Source organism: Microcaecilia unicolor, chromosome 1, assembly GCF_901765095.1.
Source record: "Microcaecilia unicolor chromosome 1, aMicUni1.1, whole genome shotgun sequence".
Taxonomy (NCBI): Eukaryota; Metazoa; Chordata; class Amphibia; order Gymnophiona; family Siphonopidae; genus Microcaecilia; species Microcaecilia unicolor.
This window is the reverse complement of record NC_044031.1, coordinates 131,360,399-131,386,675: the sequence shown is the minus strand read 5'-3', so window position 1 is coordinate 131,386,675 and position 26,277 is coordinate 131,360,399. Positions and strand designations below refer to the sequence as shown.

Here is a 26,277-nt window from a genome sequence, read left to right as displayed (position 1 = left end):
GTATCTGGATTTTCAGAATGCGTTTGACAAAGTACCTAATGAAAGACTCCAGAGGAAATTGGAGAATCATGGGATAGGAGGTAATATCCTACTGTGGATTAAAAACTGGTTAAAAGATAGAAAACAGAGAGTAGGGTTAAATGGTCAGTATCCTCAATGAGAAGGGTAGTTAGTGGGGTTCCCCAGGGGTCTGTGCTGGGACTGCTGCTTTTTAACATATTTATAAATGACCTAGAGATGGGAGTAACTAGTGAGGTAATTAAATTTGCTGACGACACAAAGTTATTCAAAATTGTTAAATTGCGGGATGATTGTGAAAAATTACAAGAGGACCTTGGACTGGGCATCTAAATGGCAAATGACATTTAAGGTGAGCAAGTGCAAAAGGATGCATGTGGGAAAGAGGAACCAGAATTATAGCTACGTCATGCAAGGTTGCACATTAGGAGTCACAAACCAAGAAAGGGATCTAGGTGTCATTGATGATACGTTGAAACCTTCCGCTCCGTGTGCTGCTGCACCTAAGAAAGCAAATAGAATGTTAGGTATTACTAGGAAAGGAGTGGGAAACAAAACTGAGGACGTTATAATGGCTTTGTATCACACCTCGAATATTGTGTTCAATTCTGGTCGCCGCATCTCAAAAAACATATAGTGGAATTAGAAAAGGTGCAGAGAAGGGCAACGAAAATGATAAAGGGGATGGGACGACTTCCCTACGAGGAAAGGCTAAAGCGGCTAGGGCTCTTCAGCTTGAAGAAAAGATGGTTAAGGGAAGATGTCATATCATAGAGGTCTATAAAATGATGAGTGGACTTGAACGGGTAGACATGAAGTATCTGTTTACGCTTTCCAAAAATACAAGGACTAGGGGGAATGCGATGAAGGTACAAAGTAGTAAATTTAAAATGAATCGGAGAAAATGTTTCTTCACTCAACGTGTAATTAAACTCTGGACCTTGTTGCCAGAGAATGTGGTAAAGGCGGTTAGCTTAGAGCTTAAAAAAGGGTTGGACGGCTTCCTAAAGGAAAAGTCCATAGACCATTATTAAATTGGCCTTAGGGAAAATCCACTATTTCTGGGATAAGCATTATAAAATGTTTTGTACTTTTTTGGGATCTTGCCAGGTATTTGTAACCTGAACTGGCCACTGTTGGAAACAAGATGCCGGGGATTGATGGACCTTTGGTCTGTCCAAGTACGGCAATACTTATGTACTACTACTTAACATTTCTAAAACGCTACTAGGGTTACGCAGCGCTGTACAATTTAACATAGAGGGACGGTCCCTGCTCAAGGAGCTTACAATCTAAGAGACAAGTGAACGGACAGTCCGATAGAGGCGGTCAAATTGGGGCAGTCTGGATTTAGTGAATGGTAAGAGTTAGGTGCCGAATGCAGCATTGAAGAGGTGGGTTTTAAGCAAAGACTTGAAGATGGGCAGGGAGGGGGCTTGGCGTAAGGGCTCAGGAAGGTTGTTCCAAGCATAGGGTGAGGCGAGGCAGAATGAGCGGAGCCTGGAGTTGGCGGTGTTGGAGAAGGGTAGAGAGAGGAGGGATTTGTCCTGTGAACGGAGGTTACGGGCGGGAACATAGGGGGAGATGAGGGAGGAGAGGCAGTGAGGGGCAGCAGACTGAATGCATCTGTAGGTAAGAAGAAGCTTGAATTGAATGCGGTATCTGATTGGAAGCCAGTGAAGTGACCTGAGGAGAGGGGTGATATGAGTATATCGGTTTTGGCGGAATATGAGACGTGCCGCAGAGTTCTGAACAGATTGAAGGGGGGATAGATGGCTAAGTGGGAGGCCAGTGAGGAGTAAGTTGCAGTAGTCAAGGCGAGAGGTAATGAGAGCATGGACGAGAGTTCGGGTGGTGTGTTCAGAGAGGAAAGGGCGAATTTTGCTGATGTTAAAGAGGAAGAAGCGGCAGGTCTTGGCAGTCTGCTGGATATGCGCAGAGAAGGAGAGGGAGGAGTCAAAGATGACTCCGAGGTTGCGGGCAGATGAGACGGGGAGGATGAGGGTGTTATCAACTGAGATAGAAAGTGGAGGAAGAGGAGACGTGGGTTTTGGTGGAAAGACGATGAGCTCGGTCTTGGACATGTTCAGTTTCAGGTGGCGGTTGGACATCCAGGCAGCAATGTCAGATAGGCAGGCTGATACCGTTGCCTGGGTCTCTGCGGTGATGTCTGGTGTGGACAGATACAGCTGGGTTTCATCAGCATAGAGATGATACTGAAAACGATGAGATCAGGGCGCTCAGGGAAGAGGTGTAGATTGAGAAGAGAAGGGGTCCAAGGACCGATCCCTGGGGAACACCAACAGATAGTGGGATAGGGGTGGAGGAAGAGCCATGAGAGTGAACTCTGAAGGTGCAGGGGGAGAGATAGGAGGAGAACCAGGAGAGAACAGAGCCCTGGAACCCAAATGAGGACAGTGTGGCAAGAAGTAAGTCATAATTCACAGTGTCAAAAGCGGCGGTGTATTTTTACAAATCAATTAAACTAAACTTGTTTCACGAAAAGTCAATAAACTGAACGCGTTATAAATATGCACGTTGCCAAGCAATATACTACCTGCCTCAGCAAACCAACGCACTTGACATCCTGAGGCCTTCTTACCTTCACTGCTCGCGGCCGCCGCCCCTCACGATACTTAGGCCTTGTGTAACAGAGCTGCCGCTGCTCATGATGGCTAAGCTGCGCAAGCTCCGCCGCTTGAACCGCCATCGCCATCCCCAGCGGCTGAGCAGGCAACAACCCGTGTGTTTTCCCCTCTAGTTGCTTAACGGTGAACAGCTTACCAGCCAACCAGAAACTGTAGAACTCCTAGACCCCGCCCTAGCACTGTTATGATTGGTTCCACCACAAAGGGGATTCCAAACAGTGTTGACAAGGTTCTGGGAGGGAAAATGTATATACATTCACTAATCACATTTGTAAGGCCCATAACTTGTTCACCAACAATCTCTCACTAGTAAAAATATATGCAAACTGCTGGTTTCTGCAGGTAATCTTTCAACCACTTCACTTCCTTATTCCCCCAGATCAGAGATGGTAGTAGTGGCAGACAGTGCGCCTGCGCAGTGCGCACTAGCCGGCCCGGAACAGCCCGCGGCAGCTTCGGCGCGACCCGGGGTGCGTGATGCTTGGAGAGGGAAGCGGCGCTCGAGGCGGCTGTGCAGTCTCCTTGAGATTTAGTAATGTCAGGAACTGTTTCCTGCACCTTTCACGACAGCTGGTGGCGCAGTTGCGTTTGCAGCAGGTAACGTACACGGAGGAGGGTGACGGGCCGTGTGGCTCAATTCAGGAGTCTCCGGCTGCTCTCACCGTTCGAGGCCGGGGAGACTGAACTTTGCACTGGGTGCGGAGCTCTGCTGGTATGGTTTGGTTACACACCAGCTCCAGAAACTTCATTGGCCTAATTGAGAATTTGTAGTAAGTTGGGGGATAAAAGTGCGGAAATGACAATTCTTAGGTTCTGGCACTCATCCATAGTGTTTATTGCATTTGTACCCCACATTATCCCACCTTTTTGCAGGCTCAATGTGGCTTACAGAGTGTTGTTATGATGCAGTCATTACATGATCTTAAATACATAAGCTGAAAGTAGATGAGTTAGATGCAAGGTGCTAGAAAGGTGTTGTGAGAGGCGGTTTTTGATGTACCTGAGTGATTTGAGGAATGATTTATTAAGAATGCCTTTCGTAGGCTTTGTTGAAGAGGTGTGTCTTCAAAGATTTGCGAAAGCTGGTTAGGTTGTCCATGTTTTTCAGCCATGGGTAGTGCGTTCTAGATCTGTGTGCTTTTATACGCAAAAGTAGTAGCATATGACTGTTTGTATTTAATTCCTTTGCGGCTGGGAAAGTTTAGATTGAGGAATTGTTCTCGATCTGATTAGGTTTTCTTAGTGCATTTTGCTGCTGTTTCTCTTTCCATTTCCCCCACTCAGTTTTTTATGCTCATTTTTTTCTGGAGGGGGGAAAGGGAATGTTTAATTTTTTGGTCAGGCTTCGAAAAGATGCATCATTGATATTTTTGCACAGTACAGGAGAAATATATTTCTGTTTTACTTGTGCTGTGTTATATGTAGAGTGTGGCTTCTTGTAATTTCCATTTTTTATATCCACATTCTAATGTATGGTTATTTTGTATTTTTTAAGGTTTTGTGTTACTGATGTAAAGTGACCTGTAGGGCTTGATAACAATCCAGTTTGTGTATTTTCTAATCAGCTTTTCCCAGTAGGAGCTATATTGACTTTGTAGCCTGGGGTAGTGTTTCAAAATTGATTTGCTTTACCTATAAGGGAAAAATGAAGTTGTGATTACTTGGGCCATTCCTGTGATAAAAGGTCTGTTGTAAGAAAACAGGCCACAGTGGTAAAGGAGAAAAAAATTAAGAAAAGTGATAATAGAAGTACCAAGACCTAACTGGTATTCTGTACTACATATAAATGCATAGACCAGGAAAACATGGCAGATAAATCCCATGATATTGGGTACCACCAGCTTGATGATAAAACAATTTCCAAGCACACCTGTACACTTTAAACCTTATGACAGTCAGAGGAGAGCCCTCTGGCACAAAACAAGAGCACTCAGCAAATTTGAGTGGTTGAAATCATACCCAGTATAGCCATGCTTATGATATGAATGAGGTTTATGCTTGTTCTCTGCAGTTCTTTAAAAAAAAAGGTTGTGATCCATGTTTTTCTGTAGTTCTAGTGTTTCCAGATTCCAGTGGATGAGACACCTACCTTTTGTACTAATGTCAGAACTCTTATATGCAGAAAGGCACATCAGTCTTAGGTTCCAGTGTACAGAATCTATATTTCTTTTTTTTGTTTGTTTGTAAGCTTTCATGTCCATAATGTATTGTGGTATTGTGTAAGCCACATTGAGCCTGCAACTAAGTGGGAAAATGTGGGATGTAAATGTGTATTAAATAATTTACTGTTTTGTCTTCTTAAATATAGGTTCACCATTCTTTTGCCAGGTTTGGATCTACATGTGGTTGTTGAAGTAATACTTTTGGCTGTTGTAATAATGCTCCATGGCATTATTGTGTAGCAGTGTGCATTATGTGTCACAGGTCTCATTTTACCCATTTTATGCAATGTGGCCTGACCACTTTTTTTTTGTTTCCCATTGTATGTTTTTTGCTGCTTTTCTTTGTTTGCTGCTCTGACACTTAAAAACAGGTTGTTTTTTTTTGTCATTTTGTGAATTTTGGTGGACTTCTTTTCAGTTTGTATCTATATGTTTCTGCTCATTAATATGAGCTATACATGTTCTGTGTTGCTGACCCCATTATTTTAAATTACAAAACAGAGCTGTCAAGGATATCACAAAATCAAGTACTGATAAGCAATAAAAGATATTCACATGAAATACTGATGTGTTAAAAAATGATTTGAAATGGAGGAAAAAGCCTCACATGCAAAGGTCAGAAGTTAAAGCCGGTGATAGCGTGTACGTTATTTCTTCAGTCGGACACCACGGACCCTGAGGCAGAATTTGAAACTTGGGCCGAAGTCGGGCTGTGGGAGGTGTCATTTTGACTGTAAGATTTAGAGATAAGTACATTTTTCTTTACCGTTCAGTAGAAATACACGGTAAGAACTACATAGTAGCTTAACTTTTGACATAGGAGGTTTTTGCTCGTGATGATTTAAGGGACCTCCCTTATGTTGTGAGAATCAACAACGGAGTACTCCCTTTGCATTTGAGGCTTTTTTTCCTCAATTTCAAATCATTTTTGAACACATCAGTATTTCATGTGGATATCTTTTATTGCCCAATATTTTAAATGCAGTTGATTTGTTTATTAGGGGTTTATCATTTGGAATTTTAGAGGTTTATTTTTACAGAATGTAGGTGCTTCTGCTCATGCCATTCCCAATTCCAAAATGGCAGCTGCGACCTGCTGCGGCAGCATTGGTGGCCATTTTCACAACACAGCCAGCAGGGCAACTCAGGGTGCTCCTCCCTCAAAGAGGCCACTAAACCACCAGGGCTTTTAAAAGGGCAGAGTTGGTGGGTGGCCTGGGGAAGAAACGGGTTTCTGTTGGGGGTGGGTGGGACCACATTTCCAGTTCCGGCCTAAACTGAGTGGTGGATTTTTGCCATGGATTTGGTTTTGGTTGGAACTGGAACCACTGGTTTCATTCAGCCTTTATCCCAGTGCCAAGGTGCATCTGGGGGAGGATGGTGTAAGGACAAAGGATTGGTGGTAAAATTAATAGTTTTTTCTGACCTAGAATTTCATGGAAGAGGAACGCTGCTGGTGATTTATGTATTGGAACATGATAATATTTGGACATTGAAGTTATTTTTCAAGTTTAAAAATGTGTTTTCTAGGGTAACATATTTCTGATTATCCTTTTATTTCTGGAGCCTCATAGGAAAGGCGTAAGGCAGAGAATTATTTCCTCTTGAAATGCTTTTGTGCTCTCTTCCTTGTCTTTGAGTGGTGAGCATGTTGAATGTTAAATGTTTTCTCTGACCTCCTACTGTTTAAAAAAAAAATCCTGGATAAACAGATTTCCTCCTTTACGTTTATCCTGATGGTTACTGGTTGTTCATTAGGTATTAGGACTTACTTTATTAGCGCCTCCTTAGCTGTTCTCATCTGTTTTTATTTTCCTTTCTTTTCCTTGAAGAATTGTATCATCGGCCTTATTTCCATATAGGGATTGCTCCCCCCACCCCTTTTGTGGTCTTAAGAATAAAGACAGTATTTCTTTTTAGATTTGTCTTTTTTATGTAATTATTCTACCATGCAGTTTGATTTGTTTTCAAGAGTGTAGCCTAGATCCAGATAATTGGACATTCCTTTTTAAAACAACAATATACTTTTGAGAGTTACATGTTGAGCATTATTTTTTGTTTCCAATTATAAATGGGAAAAAATATCAAGCTATTTGTGATGTTATATTTTTTTACTGTATCTCAGGCATAATGTGATAACTATACAGAGATTATGATTAAAAAATGGAAAAGATAAGGAACAGAAGCAATGCAGATAATTGGACATCCGGATAATTGGAGTTCGAATAATCAATGTTCTGTATATTCTAAATGTTTGTTAAAAAAAAAAAAAAGTTCCTTTGTGTCTGCTCCACTGTTCTGTACTGATGGATGTTATCCCTTCCTACCTGCAGGTGGAGGTAGCAAAAACTGAATTCTACCAGTGACATCACCGGTATTTTCTAGGGTGCTCCCTGAAATAATCCAGAATTTTTGCTCTACCTTCAGCATGCGGTAGGTCGTGCTGGTTCAGTGCCCCTGTCTCTGGCCTAGTCCCCTGCTCTGCTGGCCGCAGCTTCACAGCACAGTCGATACTAACAGCTGCTCCCAGGTTCACGGTCAAGGACCATACCTGGGGTTGAGCATGGATCTTGACTCCACATTTCCCAGTGGCACTTCTTAGTGCCATTGTGTAAGGCTTTGGCTCTGTCCTGTGGGGCCCTGCTGAAGATGCCCTCACTCTTTTTGCCCATATATCCAGTTTGGGTGATTTCCCCCGCAGCTCTCAGGCTCAAAAAAAAAAAAGTTCTGGCCTGGTTATTTAAGGGAAAATAGCTATTTTTACTTAGTTAAAAGTGCTACTGCAGCTTTAAGAACCCCCCCCCCCCCCCCCCAAAAAAAAAAAAAAAAAAAAACCTAAACGGGGGAATCCTGCAAGAGTGTACAGGAGTTTTCCCTGTTAACAGCATCCTGAGAGAGCTGGATAATGGTGGAGGCTCCAAAGCCCTGGTTTGAGGCAGGCCCAAGTGGGGAGGCAAGCCTGCATATGCTGGCTGGCACATTCTGCAACGTTTGCAATAGCCGGCGCTGAGTACATGCCGGTTCTGTCTGTCCCCAGTGTGATGGGCCTTTTCTGACTCTGGAAACGGCCGTTGAACCTTCAGGATCCATGGTTCTGATATATTGGTGGGAACGGCGGTCATTTTCCCTCAACCTATATTTTCTCCTGCTTCTGCTTCTCAGCAACAGGAGGTTTCTTCATCCCCAAAGAAAAATCTGAGCCCCGGAATTTCAAAATTAAACTAGAAGGAACCCTAGTTGGTGGTGATAAACGCAAAATCTTCATCTTCTCAGTGTTTAGTTTAAGCTTACAATGCGAAGCCTGTTGTTCCATAGTCTCCAAATAAGTATCTGTTTCACTAATACTTTCTTCAACTGTTTTTACTAACATAGAATTGTTATATTATCTATTTGCAAATACATAACATTTTTTGAAAAGTCAAAAAATGCTCCTAATGTCATCAAAACATTAAATAAGAGAAGGGACAAGGGGGAGCCCAGCGGAACCCCCACTGTAGTACTCCAAGGCTGATATTTTATCTGCTTTTTAAAGACCCTATAAACCCTATTTTCTAAAAAAAACACTTAAGTAGAGGAGTGTGGTAGCCGTGTTAGTCCACTCTTAAGGTTATCAATAGAAATCAAACAAAATAAACATGGAAAAGAAAATAAGATGATACCTTTTTTATTGGACATAACTTAATACATTTCTTGATTAGCTTTCGAAGGTTGCCCTTCTTCGTCAGATTGGAAATAAGCAAATGTCTTTTGCTTATTTCTGATCTGACGAAGAAGGGCAACCTTCGAAAGCTAATCAAGAAATGTATTAAGTTATGTCCAATAAAAAAAGGTATCATCTTATTTTCTTTTCCATGTTTTTATTTTGTTTGATTTCTAAAAAAACACTTAAACCATCGTATTACATATCTTACAATACTTAAATTTCCCAAAACATCCAATAAAACAGCATGGTCCACAAAAAAACCCCAAAGACAAATAGAATTGTAATAAAATGACTTGGAGGCATATTTTCAAAGCACTTAGCCTTCCAAAGTTCCATAGAAACCTATGGAACTTTGGAAGGCTAAGTGCTTTGAAAATATGCCTCTTGGTAGCCTTGAGAGAGAAAAAAAAACCTTGTGGCAGTTATATGGCTAGGGGCATACTGCATTGGTTGCAGCATCTTCTGGAGTTCCCAGAGGTCGCTCGCCTGGAGTCTAGGACGGCTTTTTTGGCTGACATCCTCTACCACCTGGTCTGCCCGGGTTCTTGTTTAGTAGCCACTCTGGAGGGGGGTGCTGCTGACTGTGGCTTCGTCACTGGTAGTGGACACAGCCTCTAAGAAACTGTTGAGTCATCTGCTCTTTTAGGGGTGCTTGCTCTTTGGCAAAGACCTGGAGAAATTGGTGAAGCATATGAGGGTGGTACAGCCTCTCGAGCTTCTTGAGTTGAGGTCTAAGGGCTCAGCGATCTTCTGTCCCCAGGGAGCACTCCTAAGGGGTGAGCTGTTTTTGGTCAACTCATCCTGGCCAGGTGGATGGTAGTACATTCCCTATCACTATCCTTTTCCCCTTTACACATGGAATTTCAATCCATAGGGATTCCAAGATGTGTTTTGTGTCCTGCAGAATTTTCAATCTGTTTGATTCAAGGTCCTCCTTAACATACAGTGCTACCCGTCCACCAGTTCGATTCACCCTATCACTATGATATAATTAGTACCCTGGTAAGACAGTGTCCCACTAGTTATCCTCCGTTCACCAGGTCTCAGATATGCCTACTATATCTAATTTTTTATTTAGTGCAATATGTTCTACTCTCCCATTTTATTTCTTAGGCTTCTGGCATTTGCATATAGACATTTCAAACCATATTTGTTGTTCCTATTTATATCTTCCTCAGCAGTTGACAGTGATAATTTGTAATCTTGAAAATCTGTCTGCTTTTTGTTTAAAGATATCTGGTCCACTATGGTTTCTATTTTATCCTCGCTATCGGGATACCCTATCTTCCCTATTTTGGTGATATCTTTGAACCATGTGCTTTTGAATGACTTCAGCCTTCCCCCAGTTTCTAGTTTAAAAGCTGCTCTATCTCCTTTTTAAACGCTGATGCCAGCAACCTGGTCCCACCCTGGTTAAGGTGGATCCCATCATTCCGGAATAGGCTCTCCCTTTCCCAGAATGCTGCCCAGTTCCTTAGAAATCTAAAACCCTCCTCTCTGCACCATTGCCTCTTCCACACATCGAGGCTCCAGAGCTCTGCCTTTCTCTTTGGCCCTGCTTGTGGAACAGGGAGCACTTCTAACAAATGCTGCCTTAGTTTCAAGTTTAATACATTTTACTAGACCACCAGCCGGGAGTACCATCTAGGCAGTTTACAATATATTTAAAAATATGAGAGAAATAGTGAATGCACTCAACTAGACAAATAGAGAATGAGGTAAAAAAGGGAGGAATTCCTTATATTGAAAGAAAGAGGGGGAGGGAGCAAACATTGAGGATACTCTTATCTCTTCCAGAAAAATGGTTGGGTGCTTTAATGAAATATATTCTGAAAGTCTTAAATTCTGACTTGAAAGCTAGTAAAGAGGTTGGATGTCGTAAGGCGGTAGGTAGAAAGTTCCAAAGTTGTGGACCTTGAACAGAGAAAATGGAAGCACACGTGTGCTAGTGAAGGATTTGTTTATAGGTTGGGACAATGAGTAGATTGTGGTCCTGGGAGCAGAGAGAATGAGAAGGGACATATGGAAGTAGTAGACTGTAAAGAGAGAGCTTCTTTTGAAGCTAGGGTTTTGAATAGCAGAAACAGAAGTTTGTAAGTGATTCGATGAGTTATTGGGAGCCTGTGAAGAAACAGTGCCTTTTAAGCCTGTAAATGTATTGGATATTTCTTAAGTATGTCTGAAGTGTTTTTCTCCTATTTGGCCAGCAGATGTTAGCACACAGATAATAGGAAGTGCCTGTAGTGATGTAACCCGTTTAATTTGAAAACTTGACTGTTCTGGGCTGTGATTGGCCTGGAGTTTGAAATTACACAGCAGATCCTGGCTGTTGACTCAGTTTCAGCCTGGGAGAAGACAGAGAGTGATCTCTTTGCTGAAGCTCTGTGAACAGATATATGCTCTGATCTCCCCAGGCACTTTCTAGGAAGTAAGCAAATGTTTAGTTAGTTTTAAGAACACATGAAAATTCATAACATGCAGTAAGAAAGGTTCACTCCTGTAGAGTAATGGGAAATGTTATTTATTCTTTCATTTATCTGCTGCACTTGATGCTAAAAATAAAGACTACATTCCAAGCCTGAACATAAAGGATGAAGAACACAAACACAGACGTGTCCAAACAGCTAAGCAGTCATACTAAGACAGAAAGATGCTGTTGAACCCTGCTAAACAGAAATAATTATATATGGCAAAACCAAACATTAAATACAGATATATACAAAGATATATTAAAACCTGTCTGACTGAAAATAAAGGATCCATTGACTGGGTACTATGAGTAGCCATGTACTTCCTTTAAATCCCAAAATCCTGTTATTATTTTGTACTCTCAGATCAACACTATAAAGATGTATTAAGATGCGTCATGGAAAACATACTGTATCATTTGCCTACGGAACTATTTAATAAATAGGCATGTAGCTAGCTGGGTGGCTATTTTCATCCTTCTTTTTACAAATGTAATGTATGAAGCATAATACTATGCATTCTCATAATTGGTGAATTCAGAGAGAGTTCCCAAACATGCACAAATTGTTCCCCCTCCTCTCCTACTTGCAAATATTCCATACTCTGTACCTCATGCATTTGATTTGATTTTGCCTCAAAACCCTATCTGGAGGCTCTTCCTTAATCCATTTTCTCAAAATACGTTGTTTCACTGTCAAGCATGTTCTTCTAATGAATAATAGTTTTGCCTCAGAGTGAAGATCCATCTCATACATATCTAAAAGATACACTTATGGGGTAAGATTAGACTATAGGATGGAAGGGGGTGGTGGGTGATAAGTATAAAACAAACTCTTTGATGATTGAGTTGGAAGTTGTATGGTTGTAAACATGTTACCAGATTTAATGGTTATATTTGGAATCTTGTGGTTATGTATTATATGCAGAATCATCAATAAAAAAATTATTAAACATAAAAGATACACTTATGGGGATCTCTGGGGGGTACATCAATTGGTTCTAGACCAGTTCCTGGAATTGTTGAATGGAATGGCAACTTCAAAGCATGTGGAGATAAGTGCTCTCTGGGTCGCTACATTTGTTCACAATTAGGTTGTCTCTCTGCTCACACTTTATGCACTCTGTTTAGCATTTTGAAGTGGATTTTCTGTAATTGAGCATCTTCTACTAGATGTATTCCCTCCACTACCTTCATCCTGAAATTATTATTATAATGTTTGAACTGTCTGGGATTTTAGATTGAGTTGTGTTCAGTTGTTTGTTACCCCTGTCATCTTGTCTTGCGGTGTAAACAGTAAACCTTTTGCCTCCTAAATTTTATTAGTGTTTTGTTTTCTTTTAACAGAACCAAGCTATAGAAGTGTCCAGGGGTGAAGATCCTATATTCCTGAGCTGGGTAGAGATCCGTCACTATGACTACCGTGGTGAAAATACAGTAGAAATTAACCAACGTCTGGGTGAGAAACTTGGCCTGCAAGATGGAGAACAGGTGGGAAAGCATGGTATTTTTATCAATGACAATCTGTTTGAATCTGCTAGACTTCAGATCTCTTCCACCAGCTTTAGGTGGGTATGAGCAGGGGAAGCATGTGGAAGGACAGTCTTATTCCACCATCAGTACAAAACCATTCATGGAGAGCGATTTCCATGAGTATGAATCTTTCACTCTTGCTTCCTCAGGGGTCAGTGTTTAGTGTTGGTAGGCATACTACCACTTTTGATTTAGAAGATAGTTATAAATGTTTCATAATGAAAATATTTTTCCATTTTAGTTTTGCTTGGCAAAAAAGTCATAGATGAATGATTTGGCTATAATGACTCATAAATAATAAGAAAACAATAAAAGTGAATATAAGAATAGCCATACTGAGTCAGACCAAAGTCATCAAGTCCAGTATCTTGTTACAAAGTGGTCAGTCCAGGTCACAAGTACCTGACAGGATGATTTTCCTTAGGTCTTCTGTAATAATGGTTCATAGATTCTTTTTTCCCCTTAGGAATTGGTCCAGATCTTTTTAAAACCCTTTACACTAACTGCTCTTGCCACATCATTTGACAGTGAATTCCAGAGCCTAACTATGCATTCAGTGAAAAAGTATTTTCTCCCATTTGTTTTAAGTGCACTACTTTCCTGATCTTCACCAGACAAGTCCAGAACCTGTAGGTTTTGCCCATCTACCCGCAGATGGAGACAGAGAAAAAAAAAGGTCCTGTGCGTTTTGCTCCTTATAAGGACATCGTGCAATGCTAGATTCCTCGTATTGTTTTCTGTTTCCAGCTGGTGGTGACGAGCAAACAGTGTAGCACCTGGACTTGGCTATAAGACTGACTACTGGACCAGTTGGAGAATTGGTAACCAGATGAGCAAGGGGAATATTCAGATTATCCAAAATTGAATTTGTATTCAATTAAAAAACAACAACAAAAACGTAGTTGTTCAGCAAGGGTTACTCTGAGGAGTCAGATTCCCTCCCACCCACCTTCTGCTGCTTCTTCTGACATCCAGTTGTGTTTCATTTTCACTAAAGAAGAATATTTTTAGGCTAAGCAGCAAATCTAGTCGGTGTTACTGTTTCTGCTTTCAGGTCAGCTGGGAAATTTGTGGCAGCTGGCAGGACTTCTTTCTGGAGCTCCTGCCTGAGGGAGCTTGGGCGATTTCCTGTTCTTAATATTGCGTCGGAACTGATTCATTACTTACTAAGGTGGTTTAATTTTGTTTTCACCATGTTCTCGAGAGATTTACCATATTTTTCGGGACTATAAGACGCACTTTTTTTCCCCCCAAATTTGGGAGGAAAATGGGGGGTGCGTCTTATAGTCCGAAGGTAGAGATTTCCCTCCCTCCCTCCCTCCGAGTTCGGGATCGCCCCGCCCGCCGCCCGCCCTGTCACCACTTCTCCCTACTCACATCACGCGATCTTCCCTGGTGGTGTAATGACGTCGGGGCAGGAAAGAGCCCCCTCTTTCCTGCCCAGCGCGCTGCTCTCCGTCCTCCTGTATGCAGCCTGACGGTCTCGGCGAGATTCAAAATGGCCGCCGAGACGTCAATTCTCGGCGGCCATTTTGAATCTCGCCGAGGACCGTCAGGCAGCATACAGGAGGATGGAGAGCAGCACGCTGGGCAGGAAAGAGGGGGCTCTTTCCTGCCCCGACGTCACTAGACCACCAGGGAAGATCGCGTGACGTGAGTAGGGAGAAGTGGTGACAGGGCCGGGGGGAGGGCGATCCCGAACTCGGAGGGAGGGATTCGGACAAGACGCACCGGAGCACCTAGGTTTTAGAGGAGGGAAAAGGAAAATTTTTTTTTTCCTATTTCCCTCCTCTAAAACTAGGTGCGTCTTATGGTCCGGTGCGTCTTATAGTCCGAAAAATACGGTAATTTGCAGAACCATAAGAGCTAGCAGCAGAGTTTAATTTCACAGACAAAATGGTGGAAATGACAAAATGCCTGAAAAACTCTTTCTGCAGCAAATGTTGTGGGTCAGTGGTTCGTCTCTCCCCTTGCTAATTCAGATGCGCCAGCTTTCGGCAGCTACCACATAAAAACAGCTCTGAAGAAAGAGCTTTTGTTACGGTCTTACAGCCCTGAGCTATAGACAGTGTAAAATTCTCCTCTTGTTGTTTTGAACCTACATATCAGAGTGCATGCCAATAAGACTGTAAGGAGAAATTACCCACTTTAGTACAACCTTGGGAACAAAGGAACATTTTGTTCCATAATTTATTTTATTGCTTCTTCAAATCTCTCTAATGTTGAGAGCTCAAGGGGCAACCTTGTATTTCCATGGCTGATGAGAATAGCACTTCAGTAAAAGATGTTGGTTGAAACATATGGCTGACTGAGAGTCACAGTCTGTACTTTCAGTAGCACTCTCAGAAGGAGTTGGCTCAGTAAGTTTGAAGGTAGTGTCCCTAGGAGAACCTTTAAAGAAAGGGAGACTGCCTGTAGATCTTCTATTGTTACAAGAGTTTTGGAGGCACTCAGTTCCTCTACTTAAGAGTCTTCTTGGGGAGTGTCTCCATTCTTGAAGGCTTTACAGAGCTTTCTAGGACATTCTGATCCATGAAGTGATTCAATCCATCAGGTCCACTAAATCAGAATTTGCTATGGCAATAGTCTATATTCCTTGTTGTGATGACAATGATAGCTTTCAGCAGCTTATAAATGCAGGCACCTTAAAGACTACAATTCTAGTGGAAGTGGGATTAGGTTTGAAAGTGAGTAGAAGCTTTGAACTCCTATGCAGTTCTCTTTGGCACTAAAAAAAAAAAAAAAAAGAAGAGGTTGTATGGTTGCAAAGTTGCCTTATTCTCCCAACCACCAAGAAAGTAAGAGAATGGACAGGATCTTCCAGGAATGTCTCATCTGACTGTGGTAAAACATGTAGTACTCCTCCTGATTAGCCACTTCAGAAAATGGATCAGGACATATCCAGTCTGTCAACATGAACATGCACAGGAGACTGGATTCAGTATTGGTTATACCAAAATATCCAGCTCCTCTGTCTTATACTTTTCTGTCTTTGGCTAAAGATCTTGCTTTTCTTGGATTTTCAGTGAGTCAATATGAAGTTCTTTCATGGAGGTGCCCTATTTCATTTCTAATAGACCAACAATTGTGTTTTTCAGGTCTTAACACTTCTGTGTCTCATACATGTTTGTCTCAGAGAATTCATCTGATCGATAATCGTGTCAGAAATGGTATTCAAAGCTGACGATTTGGAGAAACTTAATGAATTCTCTGTAAACCTGGAGGATGTAATGGGGCAGTTCTACAAACTGAAGAGTAGCAAATCTGGACCGGATGGTATTACTAAATGTATAATTCCTCATGTATTACCACTAATCATGATGTATTGTAAGCCACATTGAGCCTGCAAAGAGGTGGGATAATGTGGGATACAAATGCAACAATAAAATAATAATAAATAAATTCATCCCAGAGTACTGATAGAACTGAAAATGAACTTGTGGAGCTATTGTTAGTAATATGTAATTTATCCTTAAAATCGAGCGTAGTACCGGAAGATTGGAGGGTGGCCAATGTAACGCTGATTTTTAAAAAAGGTTCCAGAGGAGATCCGGGAAATTATAGACCGGTGAGTCTGACATTGGTGCCGGGCAAAATGGTAGAGCCACCTGTACTGCCTTCTTTCAAGCTAGAGACCAGGATTATAGGCCTGTTCTTGGACCGGTTTGTGTTCCACCAGGGCCACAGTCGCCACTTCAGATGCCCCAGATTATAGCTCTTCTCCCAGCCTATCACTTTCTGAAATTTGGTGCAAGTAATTGTGAAGGGGACCCCTGATGTGAGTTACATCTGACCGGTGCTACAAGTGGGAGTTTTTCCTCCGTCTTGTAGATTCTTTATCTCCTTACTAGTAAAAAAAGGCCCCCTTTATCCCAATTGCAGGGTCCCCCCCCTCCCAGTTGCAGGGTCTGTGTGTCTCCCCCCTCCTTTTGTCCAGTGGAAACAGCTGTAAAAACGGCAATGAGAAGCAGCTCCTAGGTTTCCTTTTTTTTTTTTTTTTTGAGTGTATAGGAATGACGGCTGCTTTGGGGTAGTGGAATCAGAGATAACCAATGGGCTTCCTTGCTTACCATAGACTTGCTTTGTTCACTTCCACTCCTGTCTATTGAACGTCCTGCAGCATGTCATAGCAGCCAATCAGTGGCACTTCAGGAATGACGTCACTTTTATCTACTCCACTTTCCTGAGCAGCTCTGGCAGGAAACCGCGGTTCCAGGCAGCCTCAGAACGTTGGAGGTGAGAATTATTATATAGGATGTACCACTCTAGCAAAGAAGTAACACTGCCATCCATTCTACAAAAGCTTTAATATCTAGGAGCTATAGTTGCAATTCCAGAAGCTGATTGGGGCACCAAAAGATATCCCATTCTTTTTCAGAATGCTTATTTGGTAGCTAAGGTTTCTCATTTTTGAATGGAAACCATAAGGTCAGTAATGGCTTCACTCCCAAAGAGAGAATCTTAATGGCCTTAGACACGAAGAAGAGGATCTTCATTTCCAGTGTACCTTCTACATGAGATTCTTCAAGATGTGATTTTGAATAGGCTCTTTCAGTTTAGAGACATTCTCTTTGGGTTAATCAACTGCTACCAGAATGTTCTTCGAAGTGATGATAGTACTAGCTGCCTTTCTGTGTGGAGAAGACATCTGAGTCTTCCTATCTGTGGACTGTTGGCTTATTCAGGCTAGCTCTCATTAAGAATGTGAACTGGGCTTCCTCAAGGTTCTCCATGTGCTTCAATTCCTGGGTTGGGGTCTGGTGGTCATTAAAGATGGATCTCCAGCTTAAAGGTGGCACCTGAGGCATAAGGTTACTCAAAAAAAGTTGTTACTCTTCTTCAAGCTAGAGAAAGATCCATATCACTATATTCTAGAGTGTTGCATACTTTTTGAATCGTTTATGCAAATGGTCAATGACTCCTCCTTTTTTTTCCCAGCCACAGTTGAGCTCATTCTGCATTTCTGCAAAATTGTCTTCAAAGACAATGGGCTATCAACTCCTTTTCAGGTTTTGGCCTTACCATGTGTTTGTGAAGGTTAAAAGGATAGCTGCTCATCCTGTTTTCTGTTTTTGGTAGGTGGCAACTGTCAGACTACTGGTATGATCTGACGGTCCAGATTATGGTTTCAGTATTTCACTCTCAAAATAGTATTCCTCATTTCAAAACTTTGGATAGGTTGTTATCCTCCTTATTGGCAGTAGGAAAGGTCAGACAACCGGGGCCACCATTTCCCATTCGATTAAGAGCCTATCTATTCAGCTTTTATTCTAAATGGTAAACAACCCACAGAAGGTTTGCGATTTCATTCTATTAAGGGCATTGTGACCTCTAGGGTAGAGCTCCTTACAGCGATGCCTATAGCCATTACAGAGTAGTGGCCTCATCGTATACCTTTGCTAAGCATTACAGATTACAGGTGGCAACAGCAGCTAATGCTGCATTTGGGGTGTAGTTGCTTAGAGTGGGTGTTGCAGAATCCCTCCCATCTTATGAAGTGCTTTGCTACACCTCACAGGTTCTGGACATGTGGATAAAGGTGAGCCAGTCGATATTGTGTATCTGGATTTTTAAAAGGTGTTTGACAAAGTAGCTCATGAAAGACTCCAGAGAAATTGGAGAGTCATGGGATAGGAGAGGTAGTGTTTTATTGTGGATTAAAAACTGTTTAAAGGATAGAATACAGAGAGTAGGGTTAAATGGTATTTTCAATGAAGAAGGGTACATAAGTACATAAGTAATGCCACACTGGGAAAAGACCAAGGGTTCATCGAGCCCAGCATCCTATCCACGACAGCAGCCAATCCAGGCCAAGGGCACCTGGCAAGCTTCCCAAACGTACAAACATTCTATACATGTTATTCCTGGAATTGTGGATTTTTCCCAAGCCCATTTAGTCGCACCATGGATCTGTACAAAGGTATTATGGCATCTTTTGTTTTAATCTCTATTCCTTTCTTAATTCCTAACATTGCTTTTTATCCACCGCTGCCACATACTGAGTGAATTTCAACATATTAACCACTAAGATGTCTGGGTGGTACTCCAAATGTGGAACTTTGCATCGTGTCGTTATAATTAAGGTTATTTTCTATGTGCATCACTTTGCACTTGTCATCTGCCATTGGATGCCCAATCTTTGTCTCTCAAGGTCACTTATTATTCCTATTTCCAGATCATTTATAAATGTTTAAAAAATAAAACCTACCAGGTCCAGTACAGTCCCTGTGGTATCCACTATTTACCAGCCTCCCTTCAGAACATTAGAACATAAGTAGTGCCACACTGGGCAAAGACCAAGGGTCCATCGAACCAAGCATCCTGTCCATGACAGCGGCCAATCCAGGCCAAGGGCACCTGGCAAGCTTCCCAAACATACAAACATTCTATACATGTTATTCCTGAGATTGTGGATTTTTCCCAAGTCCATTTAGTATGGTTTATGGACTTGTCCTTAGGAAACCGTCTAACCCCTTTTTAAACTCTCCTTCACCACTTTCTCCGGCAAAGAATTCCAGAGTTTAATTATTCGTTGGGTGAAGAAATGTTTTCTCCTATTTGTTTTAAATTTACTACACTGTAGTTTCATCGTATGCCCCCTAGTCCTAGTATTTTGGAAAGCGTGAACAGACGCTTCACATCCACCTGTTCCACTTCATTCATTATTTTATATGCCTCTATCATGTCTCCCCTCAGCCATCTCTTCTCCAAGCTGAAAAGCCCTAGCCTCCTTAGTCTTTCTTCAAAGGGAAGTCGTTCCATCCCCGCTATCATTTTAGTCGCCCTTCGCTGCATCTTTTCCAATTCTACTATATCTTTCTTGAGATGCGGCGACCAGAATTGAACACAATACTCAAGGTGTGGTCGCACCATGGAGCGATACAATGGCATTATAACATCCTCACACCTGTTTTCCATACCATTCCTAATAATACCCAACATTCTATTCGCTTTCCTAGCCGCAGCAGCACACTGAGCAGAAGGTTTCAGTGTATTATCGACGACAACACCCAGATCCCTTTCTTGGTCTGTAACTCTTAACGTGGAACCTTGCATGACTTAGCTATAATTCGGGTTCTTTTTTCCCACATGCATCACCTTGCACTTGCTCACATTAAACGTCATCTGCCATTTAGCCGCCCAGTCTCCCAGTCTTGCAAGGTCCTTCTGTAATTTTTCACAATCCTGTCGCGAGTTAACGATTTTGAATAACTTTGTGTCATCAGCAAATTTAATTACGTCGCTAGTTACTCCCATCTCTAAATCATTTATAAATATATTAAAAAACAGCGGTCCTAGCACAGACCCCTAAGGAACCCCACTAACTAACCGTTCTCCATTGTGAAATACTGCCCATTTAACTCCACTGTCTGTTTCCTATCCTTCAACCAGTTTTTAACCCTATTCTTTCGTTATCTTTTTAACCCTTTCCCAATCCACAACAGGCTATTGGCTTCCATTCCATGGCTTTTAATTTCCTCTGGAGTCTCTCATGAGGGACTTTGGTTTTTCAGAAAGTGTTTGAATGATATCCGTGTCAACTGGCTCTCCTTTATCCACATGTTAATTTATACTTCCAAAAAAAAAATGTAGCAGCTTGGTGAAGCAAGACTCCCCTTTTCTCTGTGTTGGTGTTCCATTAAACCATGTCTATTTATGTGTTCAGTACATTTTTTTTGTAATAGTTTTTATTGTTTTGCTCGGCTCTGATGTCGGGCTCACCAGTCTGCAGTTTCCTGCCTCCTGGAAGTCTTCTTAAAAATTGGCATTATGTTGATCACGCTGCAGTCTTTGGATACTATGGATGATTTTAATGATAGGTTACAGGACCTGCTGGTTCATTTTTTAGGTCTTTCAGTACTCTGGGGTCTATACCATCCCCTTACAGGTGATTTTCCTTCTCTTACTGATAGTTTGTCAATTCGGCCTATTACACCTTCCAGGCATACAGAGATTTGTTCAGTTCCTCTGAATTGTCACCATTCAGTAACATGTCAGGCATAGGTGTTCCCTTAAATCTTCCTCGGTAAAGACTGAAGCAAAGAACTTTAGTCTCTCCACTCCCCGAGTGTCCCATGTACCCCATGGTCATCTAATGGGCCAACTAATTAATCTGTTTCCTGCAGATCTTTTATTGTGGTTGCTTTAATGCTCTCACAGGCTCCTTGCTTCAAATGTACTGTATGACAAGTTTCTTTTCAAATTCTCATTTAGCTTTCCTTATTGATATTTTGCATCTATCTTGCCCGTGCTAGTGCCATTTTCTTCATTTGAATCCTTTTCCATTTTTGAAATGTTCTTTGGCTATAATACTTCTTTCACCCCCTCTGTTAACCATGATGACTAACATTTAGTTATCTTCTAATTTTTTCATATATGGGATACATCAGGCCTAGCCTTCCAAGATGGTATTTTAAAATAATGTCCAAGACTGAATGTTGGTATACCCACTATACTATTTTCCTTCTTACACGGAATTTCAATCCATAGAGATCCACAGTGTATTCTGTTTCCTGCAGATCTTTTATTGTGGTTGATTAATGCTCTCTTTAATATGTAGTACCATCCCTCCATCAATTTGATTTACTTTGTCATTGCGATATAATTTGTATCCTGGATCATAGTGTTTCTTTGGCTATTCTGCTTCCATCAGTCTCTGAGTTGTGTATTATAGCTACTTTTTTTTTTTTAAGGCTTTATATACAGTACTTTGCTATACTAGAGAAATATGGAAAAGTGAATAGTAATTTTCTTTCCCTTTCTAACTGTATTACATAATTCCTGTTTTCAATTTTACAATCACTGTTTGGCTGACTTAGAACTGCTTGCCAGTAGGCTCCAGTTCACCCATAAATCCATGCTCGGTATTTATATGGTTTCTACATGAAAAGACTTGGGTTTGATTCCTGGACCTGTATTCTATTGGGAGTGCTGCAGAGATCATAATTGTAGCTCCTGTGTGGGAGGGAGTTCCAGCATTCACGCAACAGACAGGGTGTATATGTGCACTGAATTATGAGGGCCAAAGGACTATTGTTGCAATGACTTGTCAATAGAGGGAGGAGACATATAATAATTTAGGGAAAACATGGGATAAAAAACTGCAAATAGATATTAGATTTTATTGTCTGTATGGGTTCCAATTTGGATATTCTATGTTATAACTTTAGAAATGGAACTTAAAGTAGAAATAACATATCACATTTGAACTTTAATAAATGTTTTGTCATTGTTATTTCCTAGGTGTTCCTCAAGCCCTGCTCCCAGGTCCTGTCTTGTGAACACGTAGCAGTTGAACCCCTCTCAGCTGATGACTGGGAGATATTGGTAATGGGAACATTTTGGTCACATTGTTGATATGCTTTTGTAGTGTGTTTCATAAGTACATAAGTAGTGCCATACTGGGAAAGACCAAAGGTCCATCTAGCCCAGCATCCTGTCACCGACAGTGGCCAATCCAGGTCAAGGGCACCTGGCACGCTCCCCAAACGTAAAAACATTCCAGACAAGTTATACCTAAAAATGCGGAATTTTTCCAAGTCCATTTAATAGCGGTCTATGGACTTGTCCTTTAGGAATCTATCTAACCCCTTTTTAAACTCCGTCAAGCTAACCGCCCGTACCACGTTCTCCGGCAACGAATTCCAGAGTCTAATTACACGTTGGGTGAAGAAAAATTTTCTCCGATTCGTTTTAAATTTACCACACTGTAGCTTCAACTCATGCCCTCTAGTCCTAGTATTTTGGATAGCGTGAACAGTCGCTTCACATCCACCCGATCCATTCCACTCATTATTTGTATACACTTCTATCATATCTCCCCTCAGCCGTCTCTTCTCCAAGCTGAAAAGCCCTAGCCTTCTCAGCCTCTCTTCATAGGAAAGTCGTCCCATCCCCACTATCATTTTCGTCGCCCTTTGCTGTACCTTTCCAATTCTACTATATCTTTTTTGAGATACGGAGACCAGTTTCCTTTCTGTGTTACAGTTTTGTATCTTGCACCGCTAACATTCCGCTGGAACAAAAATGCACATAAGCAATATTATTGTAACCTTTTTGACCATGTTTGTTTTTATTAGGAGCTGCATACTTCCTCCTCTTGAAAGGCATCTTCTTGATCAGATTCGAATTGTCTTTCCTGGAGCCATTTTCCCAATTTGGGTTGAGCAGCACACCTGCATTTATATCAGAATTGGTAAGGATATTGATGCAAATGTTAGGGCTACTACTGATTCCTTAGGCTAGGGAGAATCCTGCTGACACTTTTTCTCTAATTGCAGGTGCACTAACACCACAACTACCTATGGAAGACTAGAACACCTCACAGAGCTTTTTGTCTGCCCCAAACCACGCCTACCTGAAGGAGATGTCTCATGTTTGCCCTCCCCAACAGCTCAAATCATACACGAAAGATTCAGGGAAAATGAGTCAAAATCTAAACAGATTCTAAACAACCAGAGTACCAGAGAAGCTCAATTGAATGTGTCGGGCAACATGCAGGATATACCTGATGCAAGAGAGACATTTCTCTCTAGTAAATTTCCAAATCTGTGGAGCCTTCTGGGCAGGGTTTTCTCTCTACGTTTGGAGAATCAGCAAACACTTTTAAATGCTAGTGAATTAACAGCATCCAAAGATACTTTGTTAGCCTTCATTCAGCTTAATGCCATCTTTAGAGTATGCAAAAACTGGCCCCACAAAATCCCAAAGACGTCATCTGCTCACCCCAGTAACAGTGATGAGAACTCTGTCCATGTATTTCCATGGAATTTGGAACCAAATGCTCTACTGCCAGATATTGTTGTAACCTGTGGGGAGCTCATTAACTGCCCTCTCCAAAACAGCACCAAGAAGTGACAGGCAGAGTTTGCTATCCTCTGACAAGCAAAAGCAAGATGGTGTGTCTCACAGCACTGAAAATTCCAACTCGAGCATTGGCCGAGATGTTTCTGAGGCTTCCATGGTGAAAATTGTTTGGCACAAGTTTGAGGACCTAAAAAATGTCATAAAGTTTAAAACCAAGGATGAGCGTATGCATGTTGGAAAAATCTGGGTTAGTCTATATGTGGTATCTTAAAGAGAAAAAAAAAAATCATGTATGATTAACTAACTAAAATGTCTTCCTAGAATGTTGAAGGTGGTTTGGATATTAATGTGCTAGACCACAAAAAGAATGCAACAGATATTTTTCTACCCCCTCTTTGCCCAGCCTCCTTACTTCCTCTCTCCTCCTCTTGCCCCTATGAGGTCCGGTTTTAGGCTTTAAGATACAACAATCTATTGTAATCATAATACATTGGTATTCTGTTTGCACTGTATGAAACAAAGTATGCAGGTAACAGAGACCTAAAACCTAGATTCAGTTTTGCGTATAAGGCACACTCACTTCTTAATTTCCCAAACTTATATTGAACTTGAAACAGGAACACAGTGACTGTTCAATTTGCCAGTAGATGAACAGAACAAAGATTAACTGTCCCACAGTTCCTGAGTTGAATTGGTAAATTGCTGAGTAAAAAGCAGTACCTTCTGAAGGCCGTGGGTAGACAGTTGATGCACAGTACTGGGACAAAATGAAAAGTCTATTTCTGATAACATTTTCATATTCTTTGGCCTTGCTAGACCAATCCATATGAATGGGTTATGTCTCCTGTCTGTAGATGGGGACAGAGCTGTTTTATTTCTATATATAGCTTGATGAAGCCAGAAAGTTAGTCTGTATTCTCTGTCTCCAGCAGATTGACAGATATAGAGTGGTACAGAAACAAAGATCAGCTCCTGTGGCAGAGGCTCTAACAGGCCTACTTACACAGTAGATGCCAAGGCCAGAGTTGAAAAATAGATGTGGTTGATATTCTTCCCCTTGAACTTTGCCTTTGACGTCTCTGTAGTACTGAGGTTCCTTCTGCCCTAAATTGCAAGGCATTGGGGAGCTCAATATTTGCTAGCTTGTTTGCGAAGAGGAGAAGATTCAAAGGCAGGATACCAGTAGCAGAAGGCCCTGGCCAAGCTCCAGAGCCTAGCAGTGATAAGTGACTTCAGCTGATCAGATAAGGCACAGCAGCAGGCCCTCTGAAGGGCAGCTAGAACAACGAGCTGCAAACAAAGGAAAAGGCTTAGATCTCTTGACTCCCATTGCCTTTTGTCCATCATTTCCTCTCTATGGGTTCCCTCTGTGCACAGGTGGTCACTGGACTCTCCACAGCCTAATATCAGCCCTAATTCAGCAGTAGGAGACATGGAAGCAGGAGCCCAAGGATGGAGGATGATGACTCCAATGGGAGCAGAAGAAGATCAGGGTAGGGTAGTGGGGAAGTAGTGCAGGCAAAACCAAGCTGCGTAGTAGCATATTCTAACCTGTGCTCAGAGGAGAGGCCTGATAGATCCCTACAGGGGAAAGCCCACAAATCAGTTTCAGTAAGATGTTGGAAAAGTCATTACTTTTGAGGTTCAGGATCTCTCTTCCTGCCATCATAAACAAGGCTAGCTTTCTTGCTCCTCAGAGGAACTGCAGAAAAAGGTGTAACTGCAAGCATCTCAGCTTGCCACACACTGTTCAAATAAAGCATAAAAAACATGAAGCATGTATAGGTATATAAGCTGATAAGCTGCAGTAAGACTTTTAAGGGTGGTGTGTAGGACCCCTTTCCCCAACCTTAGCTAGTGCTTGAACAGGGAGTGGAGGAGTGGCCTAGTGGTTAGGGTGGTGGACTTTGGTCCTGGAGAACTGAGGAACTGAGTTTGATTCCCACTTCAGGCACAGGCAGCTCCTTGTGACTCTGGGCAAGTCACTTAACCCTCCATTGCCCCCATGTAAGCCGCATTGAGCCTGCCATGAGTGGGAAAGCGCGGGGTACAAATGTAACCCCCAAAAAAATCCTAGGACCTGCAGGCTTAGTTGCAGCATAAAAAATGGCGCAGCATCTTAAGGATTTCTCTGTAACCATGAATTTGGGCAAAAAAAAAAATGGGTGCCCTTCCTCAGATGCATGACTCAGTGTATGTTGATGCTGTCCATACTGGGCAAAGGCAGGTGCTCAACACCGACTGTTATGAGGAGTGGAGGAGTGGCCTAGTGGTTAGAGCACCGGTCTTGCAATCCAGAGGTGGCCTGTTTAAATCCCGCTGCTGCTCCTTGTGATCTTGGGCAAGTCACTTAACCCTCCATTGCCTCAGGTACAGACTTAGATTGTGAACCCTCCTGGGACAGAGAAGTATCCAGTGTACCTGAATGTAACTCACCTTGAGCTACTACTGAAAAAGGTGTGAGCAAAATCTAAATAAATAAATAGGAGGCCAAGCACTTGGAGAAAGTCGGTGATTTTTAGACCCATTGCCACTATCGTGTTCATCAGACGGGCTATTGTGATGTCAGGTGCTTATTGCTGACAAACAGGCGGTCTGATGTCCATGACAGTTCAGGGCAAAGTCTTTTGGTGCTTTAAATGTCTGGTGTATGGACAGGACTGTTGGTGGAATGCAGCACTCTGGAGCTTTGTGGCTATAGCAAATCCAGTGGGATTTCCTTTGAATTATATCTTCTTTATGCTAGGACCTGTTTAGGGTCAGCAAATAGAGCAGTTAAGAAATACAAGTTGTACCTCACACCCTTCAAGAAGACACCATAGCAGGCCCTTCTGCTCTTTCCAAGCCCTAACTGGCTTAGAGTTAAAGTATATCTGACAAAAATACAGAAGAATGGAAGCCCTTGCAGTTACAAACACAGTGAAGATGACTCAAAGAATA

The 26,277-nt window shown here is 41.9% G+C and overlaps 2 protein-coding genes across 2 annotated transcripts in view; one reads left to right on the top strand and one right to left on the bottom strand.

Moving 5' to 3' along the window:
* RBM48 (RNA binding motif protein 48) overlaps positions 1-2,766 on the bottom strand; it is a 48,701-nt gene extending 45,935 nt beyond the window's left edge. Inside the window, exon 1 of the mRNA XM_030200380.1 lies at positions 2,621-2,766. Coding sequence (XP_030056240.1) covers positions 2,621-2,734 — 114 coding nt within the window. The 5' untranslated portion in view covers positions 2,735-2,766. The remainder of the gene's footprint in view (positions 1-2,620) is intronic.
* Positions 2,767-3,105: 339 nt separating this feature from the next.
* Positions 3,106-26,277, top strand: part of PEX1 (peroxisomal biogenesis factor 1) — a 165,896-nt gene continuing 142,724 nt past the window's right edge. Inside the window, 8 exon segments of the mRNA XM_030200341.1 lie at positions 3,106-3,263; positions 12,346-12,489; positions 21,775-21,858; positions 22,611-22,628; positions 22,630-22,726; positions 22,812-22,823; positions 22,826-23,364; positions 23,366-23,584. Coding sequence (XP_030056201.1) covers positions 3,144-3,263; positions 12,346-12,489; positions 21,775-21,858; positions 22,611-22,628; positions 22,630-22,726; positions 22,812-22,823; positions 22,826-23,364; positions 23,366-23,584 — 1,233 coding nt within the window. The 5' untranslated portion in view covers positions 3,106-3,143.